This window comes from Magallana gigas, chromosome 2, assembly GCF_963853765.1.
Source record: "Magallana gigas chromosome 2, xbMagGiga1.1, whole genome shotgun sequence".
In the NCBI taxonomy this organism is placed as follows: Eukaryota; Metazoa; Mollusca; class Bivalvia; order Ostreida; family Ostreidae; genus Magallana; species Magallana gigas.
Genome location: NC_088854.1, coordinates 2,983,493 through 2,993,604, shown reverse-complemented (window position 1 = coordinate 2,993,604; position 10,112 = coordinate 2,983,493). Strand labels below are relative to the sequence as shown.

General features: G+C 36.4%; 1 protein-coding gene across 1 annotated transcript; it reads left to right on the top strand.

The window, feature by feature from the left end:
- Positions 1 to 242: 242 nt before the first annotated feature.
- Positions 243 to 10,102, top strand: LOC105331329 (deoxycytidylate deaminase). The gene is made up of 5 exons (XM_011433467.4): positions 243 to 402; positions 1,674 to 1,764; positions 1,954 to 2,089; positions 8,894 to 9,107; positions 9,461 to 10,102. The coding sequence occupies exons 1-5, from the start codon at positions 335 to 337 to the stop codon at positions 9,567 to 9,569; spliced, it is 618 nt and encodes a 205-aa protein (XP_011431769.1). The 5' UTR covers positions 243 to 334; the 3' UTR covers positions 9,570 to 10,102.
- The last annotated feature ends 10 nt before the right edge of the window (positions 10,103 to 10,112 follow it).

The following is a 10,112-nucleotide window of genomic DNA, read 5'->3' as shown; positions in this document are numbered from 1 at the left end:
ACATACGTAAATAAACACAAAATTGGTTTTAAAATAAATTATAATCAAACTTTTAAATTATGTCAAAAGGATAAACAAATTATAATGTTTTCTTTAAAAAAAACCCCAACAAATAACACTTATGTTCACAAATTTAATTTTAAAACAGTTCTTTTCCCTTTCTATTTCAAAAGTATCTTCCTTTCCCTGTCTGTTTTGGGTAAATCGTTGCATCCGTTTCATGCATTTGGCGCGTTCACTCGGTACACCTCAGATAATACCCATAGGATGCAACTAATACAGTTATAATTCACTTGATTCGCCGATTGTTGGCGCGTAAACTGAAACGGGACAAATGGCTACGGATGCTATAATGAGTATAAAAGACTGTTCATTATCAGAGAAAGAACCACCTAAACTCAAGTAAGTTTTCATAATTTCAAAAAGAAGAATTATTATACTTCTTGAATTTTGGAAAAAAATACCAATAGGATGAATTGAAATTGTCAATATTTTGACGTCAACAAGACACAGTAAACAAGAAAGATTTTATATTCATCAATAGTGCGATATAATTATACAGTGTCAGAAAAAAATCTTACCACAAAGTATCTATTATATCAGCTGTTCAGTGCTCAATTGGGTGTAGAAAGAATAATCTTACACTGTGAACAGGCTATGTGTCATTTTAACGATAGGCCAATATCCACTGAACTATTCAGGCTGATATCTGAGCTACTGAGGCCTATATTCACTGAACTGTTCAGGCTGATATCTGTGCTACTGAGGCCTATATTCACTGAACTGTTCAGGCTGATATCTGTGCTACTGAGGCCTATATTCACTGAACTGTTCAGGCTGATATCTGAGCTACTGAGGCCTATATCCACTGAACTGTTCAGGCTGATATCTGAGCTACTGAGGCCTATATCCACTGAACTGTTCAGGCTGATATCTGTGCTACTGAGGCCTATATTCACTGAACTGTTCAGACTGATATCTGAGCTACTGAGGCCAATGTCCACTGAACTGTTCAGGCTGATATCTGAGCTACTGAGGCCAATGTCCACTGAACTGTTCAGGCTGATATCTAAGCTACTGAGGCCTATATTCACTGAACTGTTCAGGCTGATATCTGAGCTACTGAGGCCTATATTCACTGAACTGTTCAGGCTGATATCTGAGCTACTGAGGCCAATGTCCACTGAACTGTTCAGGCTGATATCCACTGGCAACTGATTTTCAATGAAATCTGGGTGTCAGTACATTTTACAAAAACTGTCAGAATTAATTCTGAAAAATCGCAAAAAGCAACAAATATGTAATTGGCAGCATGAGCCCATCTAATTTGTGGTAACCCCACCCCCACCAAAAAAAGAATACAAGATAGAGAAAAGAATGTCAGTATTAAAAGTGAACATGGCTTGAGAGAAAAAATTGAAATCCATCTATTATAGACATGCAATTATGAATGTAGGTGTATTAAGAAAATGTAGATTGAAAAAAAAAGATATGGGGCATGTTTTCAATTAAATACGAGGTCAAGGTCAGCTTTGTAATCTTAAACTTTATCTTACTATGTTTAATTAATATTTTTTTACACTATGTTTAATCTTTTTATACTAAAATTAAACAGGAGAAAAGTCAAGTATCCGGATAACATCATATCATCAGTCCTCTGTTCTCATTTTCAGTAAGAAGCGCGATAATTATCTTCATTGGCCGGACTATTTTATGGCAACAGCATTTCTATCGGCACAAAGAAGTAAAGACCCACGAACACAGGTGATTTACAAACATCTTATAAGCCATACAAAAGTTTGTGAAATTTATTTTTTTATAAGGACTAGATACAATTACAACTGGCACATGTAGTATTATAACACAATGGGGTAAAGCTTAATAAATTAGCTTAATGTTTTTGGAAGATAAATCAACTCCATAGAGTGAACATTCTGTTCTTGGATATAATAGGTTGGAGCATGCATTGTAAATGAAGAGAATAAAATTGTTGGAATTGGTTATAATGGGATGCCTGTTGGTTGCCACGATGATGAAATGCCATGGGGACGAGATTCAGACAACATCCTGGAAACCAAGCAACTGTATGGTCAGTATTCACTATTGTGTGGTCTCTTACTAAAAACTATGTTTTTACTTTAGTGTTTATTCTGCGTGTATTTTTGATTAGAAATTGTTTAAAAAAAATTTTGAAGGCAGCAAAATTTGATTTGATTGGTTGTGAATTTAATAGATGTATTTGACTCAAGTCCTCTTACCAATAGAACAAGTAATCAAAGTGGCGTGAAATTTATTGACAAAAAATACATCAAACGCATATACACGTAAAACATGATTAAAGAATATGAGAAAAATAATAGTTACAAAAACCCCCAATCCCAAAAGGACTATGTGCAGTATGGTCAAATATCTGCCCCCGATTTCAACCAGTTTTTAAATAGTATCGTATAAAAATAAAATCTTCACAAATCATTGTATGGAGGATGCCTATAACTTTAATCTTGATTTTAGTCATCATTGCTCATTCAATATTTATCTATGACGTCACCAAAATGATCTATTTCCCGCAAATTTACAAAAAAATGAAAATATTCTCAATTTTGCTCTATATTTTGCATTCGGAAGTATAGAGCGCAGGTCTGCTCAAGTGCGATTTTAACATATTTTTTTCTTCAGATAGTTATACACATTATACTAAAAAATGGTACTTGAGCAAGCCTGCGCTCGATGTTTCCCAGTCGAAAAACCATCGGAAAACACCCATAATTTGCTAAAAAAAACATCAATTTATCAAAATAATGCAATTTTCATGACGTCATTTCTACTTTATGACGTCACTGTGGGGATAACCTTTTACACCTTTATTTCTAATATGATTTTAACTATCTTTCACCTTATTTTTAAAGCCCTATCTAAAACTTTGATTTTGGGGGCAAAATATGCATAAAACCGCACTTAGTCCTTTGTGGGGAAGATAAGAAAACTGATTTGTAACATATCTTGAATTGGAAGGTTATAAGTAACAAAATTACTAGTCTATTTAGCATTGGGAAGTGATTTACCAAAGAGGACCATGGTATCTAGTAAACTTGAAAAGTGAGGGTCAATGTATCTTAGCACTGCATCACTCGACCAGTATCCAATCGCTTTGATCTGATCCACCGGCACACCAATCCGACTTAACCAGGTGGCTCCACCACGTCGAAAAGAATGACCCTTGATGTTACTGTCATCAATTCCTGCTTGTACAAGTATGGAATGTAGCTTTTGGCGGAAAATGCTGTAGGTAAAAACGGAACCTTTTCCTGAGAGAAGAAGAGGCCCAAAAAGATCTGCTCCTCTTGTAAGATGAAGGTAAGCCTGCAGGGCTGATGCCGGACACATTTCCCCAGTAACTTGAGGAAGGATAACATTAAGCTCTCTTTCTCGAAACTGAATTGTCTTTGTATGTCGTAAGCAAAGTAGGTAGCCCCATGAACAGGGCATCAAATCAACTCTTCTGACATGTTTTGATGCCTCAAAAGGTCCTGTAATTGCAATTGTGCCTGGACGAAGCAGACCATAAAAGGCTATTAAACAAGCACACCAAAAGCCCGAGTCTTCAACTGATGAAAAGTCAAGGAAAGATCTCATCCGGAGAAGATGTGATGGTGTTATCGAATCGACAGGAAATTGGGCGGTACCCAATTCTCGCTTAATACCCATGAGCAAATATTTCAACTGGTAATCCTCTGGAATAGGGTCTGATAGATCACAAAGTTTGTGCATGTGTGGTATAATATTCAAGTATTGCTGAATTGAACAAAATTTGAAACACTTCACTTTGGCCAAGTAAGTCGCATATAACTGTAATGTTTTTGAAGTTGCTGGTAGTGGGGGCACACTGATATGGTCACAAAAATCCAGGTAAGTCTTCATATGAGTGCGATAAGTGGAAGTTGTTGAGTTAGCCCGTGCCTTTCTTTTCAAAGCAGATGCTTGGTCTTGTAGGGACTGAACAGTGAATCCACCAGGCAAAGATAAAAGGTAATGACATATGAGACAACAATGTTGCAATAGAAAAGTTATCGTGTTGCAGGGAAGGCACTAAGGAATACAGTTTTGTAAGTTGACCCGGCTCATGGAGACGGGAACATGCATCCCCAATGTTGTTTTGTTTGCCTGGTAAGTATTTAGCACTGATAACACAATTATACAGGGCAGATATCCAGAACAGAATGCGGCACATGAACTGTACAATGGGAATCCTGGAAGTTCCTTTGTTAATCCACGACACGGCAGAAGAATTATCACTATGTATGATCACTTTACTATTCACAAAGTATTTACCCCACCTACACACAGACAAGAAAATAGCGATAAATTCTTTAACATTAATATGGGCCATGGCACAAGCTGGTAGATCTAATGGCCAATTAATGTAGAAGTAGTCTCCATTGTAGTATCCTCCACCTCCCTCAGAAGAAGCATCCGTCTGGAGCGAGGTGATGGGGCGTGGATCCTGTATACGACACGTGCCATTGAATATCGACATAAATGATATCCACCACTGAAGGTCTGCAAAGAAATCCTCAGTGAGCAACACTTTATGATGTCTCTCAGTCACAGCATTCTTCAAATCCAAAACTCGACGGAGAAAGGTACGACCACCACAGATCACTTGAGAGGCCCAATTGAGCTTTCCAATAAGTGTTTCTAACTGTCTAACACTAGCTCGCTTTCTCCGAGAAAAAGTTCCCAGTAAATTGTTGAAATCTTGTAGCTTTGATGATGGCAAGGATAGAGTCATTGTCACTGAATCTACAACCACCCCCAGGAATACCAGCTGCTGGGAAGGACCTTCAACCTTGGACCAGTTAATAGCAAAACCTAGCTCTCTAAGTAGGCTAAGAAGGGTATACATTGCTCTTGAACATTCATAATAGTTTTTCCCAAAAATCAAAAAATCATCAAGATAAGCAATTGCAGTATAACCATACACTTTCTTTAAAATTCTACAGACTGCACTACTAAGCCGTTGAAAAATTTGAGGGCTTTTAGCAGCGCCAAAGGGAAGCTTAGTGTCATACAAATATGTTGGCGACGTAGCATTTACAAACTGCCATTTTAACCCAGTAGCCCAATAGTTAGAAGGGTGAATGGGGACTGATCTATAAGCAGACTGTAGATCTATCTTTGCAAGATAACAACCTTCACTAATGAGCTTACTAACAACACGTAAATCCATGTATGAACATGAAGTATCCGACTGTACATAATCATTAATAGACATATGCAACGGGCGACTAGCATCATGGATAAGCCTAACCTTAGAATGTGATTTAGGGATAGCTCCTAAGGCACTAACAATAGTAGGTTTGACACAAGTAGCCACATAATTTCCATTTGACAATTCATACAGTATCTGTTTCTCAACTTGTTCTGCATTTTGAAAACATGACTGATAATTATCAACTTCACATGGGACAAGTCGCTGCTCAGCTCCCTCATCAATAATTCTAAAACCCTCTTTTATCCCCTCACATAAGAAGTTGCGATCAAAATCATCTTGTAAATAAAATTCCCAAACAGAATACTTTAACCCTGAGGAGGAGTCAGAGCAGTAACCTGTCCCATTCCCTAGTTTTTTGGGTGAGACAGAGCATTATGAGTTTGTGAATAACAAACAAAACAACAATGTTGCAATTTACAGTTGGTAAAGTCACATGTTTCCATATTAAATTTCCTGCAAATCTCTTTGCTGTCAGGTGTGAATGGACCACGTCGACTTCCTTTCTGCTTGGAGGTACCCTCCTTCTTAGCGTTTGTTCCCAATGATCCTTGCAGGGTCTGCATGGTAAGGCTGTTGGGTTTAGAGATCAGTTGAAAATCCTGAAGGTGAGGACGAGATACACCCCATCGAAACTTTTCCTTGAATTGCAATTCTCTGTACTCACGGTCAAAGAGTAGGACACTACCTTTGACATACTTGTTGAATAAGCGATTAATGTACTTGGTATACTCCAGGTAGTCGCGCACTCCCTGGTCATCCAGTTCCTGATTAATGATCATTTCCTGCATAATGGCAGCATTACCATAGCCCCACTGTTCAATGGACAGTTTATAATAGTCACGATCAAGCTTTTTGTTAATCTTCACTCCAGTGTTGGTAAGAGTGAGAAGATCATCCTTCTCTTGTTGCATAATGGGGTCAAGCCAAACGTAGTTATGAACGAGTCTTACTTTCCCTTTATTACTGGATGGGCATTGTGTAAATGCAGTAGAAACATGAGAGGGGAACAAGTTCATAAGATTACTGAGGTCAACCGTACCTTGCAGGGGTTGTACATTCGGTGTAGGCTCAACTCCAGAAGCAGTCGCATGATTCTTAGGTGCGCGAGTTGTACTTGGGCTTTGGCCAGGGCTGTCTTTCTCTTGCATTGCCGCTATAGTCTGTTTGCAAGCATCAATATTCTGAAGAAGTTGCATCTTTCGTTTATGTAGTTCTAAGGTCTGGAGCTCCTTCTCTAAAACGAGTATTTCACTTGATATATTTGGGGCTCTTGGGACTGCATGTATCCGCGGCGTGGTGGCCCGAACTTCCTCTGTTGATACCGTTGTTGCCAAGCCGCCGGAGGCCTCTAATTCTGCATGGCTGTCGCTCATTTCGTCTGACGAGTCGTCACACGATCTTATAAAGTCAAGAACCGCCCGGTCTCTGGAACGAAGATCGTATGGGTGACCCTCCTGCATGGAGAGAAAAAAGAGCTGCTCGCCGAACAGCTTGCATATATATGGCGCCAAAACTTAACTGCAAAAATTGCGCATGGGATTGCGCAAAGAGCGATAACTCCCGCAAACCTGTGCATACAGGGACCATGTCAAAATTTATTTTATCATAATAAAAACCACTCTATCAAAATAAGCAAATTTTATGCACCATAGGGCAGGTGCAAAAATTCAGAAAAAAATGAAATTGTTTTACTGTCTTTTGAATTTTTCTCCAAATGCCATTGGTACAATTACTTTGGATTTTTAAAAGTAATCAATTACAAGCTGATTTCATCCAATTTTAAAAGTAATTGATTACATTATATTACTTTTACTTCTTGTAATAATGATGACAGGTGATTATTTTAGTCTAGAACATACACTACAGATTGGTATATATTTTTTCTACAATTAATATCATTGTTGACAAGGCATGCTTTCGCGGCTATGTTAAGGCTGTCCGAAGCTAAATATATATCGAACAATGATACTATTTTAATTATCGAAAAATGCTTTAACCGAGTGAGTTTCTTTAAACTTTTATTACATAAGTTAACAGTGGCATCCAACACTATATTTGATGTATTTTTGTGACGTCATATATTTTTCTTAAGCACGTGACGGGTGTATTCTAACACGGTAAATAATCTATAAAAATCGCATCGGCACAAGTGAATAATGACATTAAATCAAAAATATTTTTATGAAAAATCCTTCGATAAGTAATGTATTTTGCAGTTCTTGCTGGGGGTTTATATAAATATTTCGTTTATTTGAAATATTGTCAAAACATTTCGCACCGCCATCGAAATTAGGCACATTTTTACCTTTTAGGCTCGATTTACACAAAATCGGGTCAATCAGTAGGTTTCCCCCAGCAAGATTCACAGTGGTACTTATTTTCTCTCCCGATTTCACGTAAAATATACTAAGATTGTTTTTATCTTTCACTTGTGCCAAGCCGTTTTTTATATGCACATACATATCACCATTCATTAGATTACACGTAGCAGCGGGAGTCTCAAAACCATTAGTTTATGAATAGTTATTTACCTATTACGAAGCTTTAAAACTGTTGATTTTTTTATACTCCATATTGGTGATATTGAATTTAGTATCACTAGTATTTACAACAGTGTCTATGTAAAGGAATGAAGCGGTTTTATTATGCACAATGAATAGCACTTATTACGTTACCTAAGAACGATCGAAAGGAATGCAGATCGTGACGTCAAAGTTAACTATGACGTCATATCTTATGAAGTACAGACAAGTGACTTTCTACATATCGCTGTGAAATTAATCGGGCAGCCTTAACATAGCCGCGTTGATACATCAATGTTGCTATAACAGTACCCAAGCTGACTTAAAACACACCTGCAATAATTAGCTTCTAAAACACATATAACATAAATAATACCCAGTTCTTACTGAAACCATATCTAAGGTTGAAGCTTAATCATCTAATAACTAAAGCAATTCAAGCATTTTAATTTTAATATTGTAATTATAAAGTAATGAAAAATTCACCATGATTACAGGCCCTTTTTTAAGAGTAATTAAATAAAGTACGATTACTTTTAATCAGAAAATGAATGATTACTGATTATTACTCAGCAACCTGTAATCGATTACAGCTGATTATGATTACTGCTCATGATTACCCAAATCCTGGATGCCCTATTTTTGATACTTCTTTAATGCTAGCTGTAATATCATCATTGCATTTACAAATAAGGTATCTTAATTGATGATTTTAACCTTATTTTGTACAGCTTTTCGATTGGCAGTGTTAATTATTTTCACTGATACTTTACCAAGTTTCAGTATTTTCGAGGCTCATGTACACTATTTGATGCGTCAACTTTCCACATGTGTGCTTGTAGATTTGATTTTCTACATAAAGTGATAAGATTTAGCAGCTCTTTGTATGTTTTATTTCATTTTATGTATTGTGATGTCATTTTATTTGTAAGCCATATTGTGTGAAATATTTTTTTCCTTGGAGAAGTCTTGCATGATATTATTATATAATAGTATGTCATTGTAAATATTTTAATTTGAAGGTCTATGATACATCGGTATTTTGCAGTTGGTGTTATCGCAAAATATTAACTCTTTTTTTTTCGCATTAATCTTTTAGTGTGTCATGCGGAGTTGAATGCTGTGTTAAACAAGAACTCTGCGGACGTCAAGAACTGCACGATTTATGTGGCGTTGTTTCCCTGCAATGAATGTGCCAAGGTCGTGATACAGTCGGGGATAAAGGAGGTGGTATACTACTCGGACAAATACAAGGACAAACCCGAGTTTGTGGCCTCCAAAAAAATGCTAGACATGGCAGGGGTCAAATATAGGTTAGTTGTTAATAATTAAATCATTGTAAATAATTCTTCTAGAAGTATGCTGCACATGTCAGGAGGCAAATATTGATTAGTTGTTAATAAATCATTGTAAAGAATTCTTCTGAAATGTTGCTAGAGATGGGAAAGGTAAAATGTTGGTAAATCTTTGTTATTTCATTGTTCAAAGTTTTACACATACAGTTTGTAGCTAAGGATTCCATGTCTAACTTAGAATCAAACATTTTCAGATGACATGAATCAAATTAATTCAGAAATTGATTCCCATGTCAGAAACTATGGAATAGTTATACTCTTAATGGATTAATTCATACATTAATGATTTGCTGTATTTTGATATGTTGCAGGCAACACATTCCCAAACAGAAGCAGATTTTGATAGATTTCACAGCCATTGATGCAATGACAGGGACAAATGTGAAAGAAGTCTTAAAAGCTGACCAGACTTCTTTCTAGGTCAACCAATTCCCCATAAAGGATCTCCCAAATATGTGTTCAAGAACTATGTCTTTCTTTTTCAGTGCACTACGTTTTGATCAGATCAGGGGGACTCCCAAATGTGTTTGAGAACTATGTCTTTCTTTGTCAGTGCACTATGTTTTGATCAATTTATTACTTTGTTACTTGTTAGAGCCATTTTAACAAGACCTAGGAATATGTACGTCTTGCATCGAAACAAGTAAAAAAAATGATAGCTGTTTGACACAACTATATCCAAAGTCCAAGCTCTTGTTAAAATGGCTTTACATCTACATGTACTTTATCTAGGTTTTGATGCCTGGATTATGTGTTGAGAGATTATGAGAGATTTACATTCATCTGTTTATTGTTATTGTATGTTTTGTTTTGAATACTGGTAATCCTCAACATTTTTTTAAAAGCTGAGACTTACTTGTTTAGAGTATATGCATCAAAGGAAATAAATTTGATTATGTATAAAAATGAATTTGCTTTGATTGATCATGCCAAAGAACAAATAACAAATTAAACACATAAAAA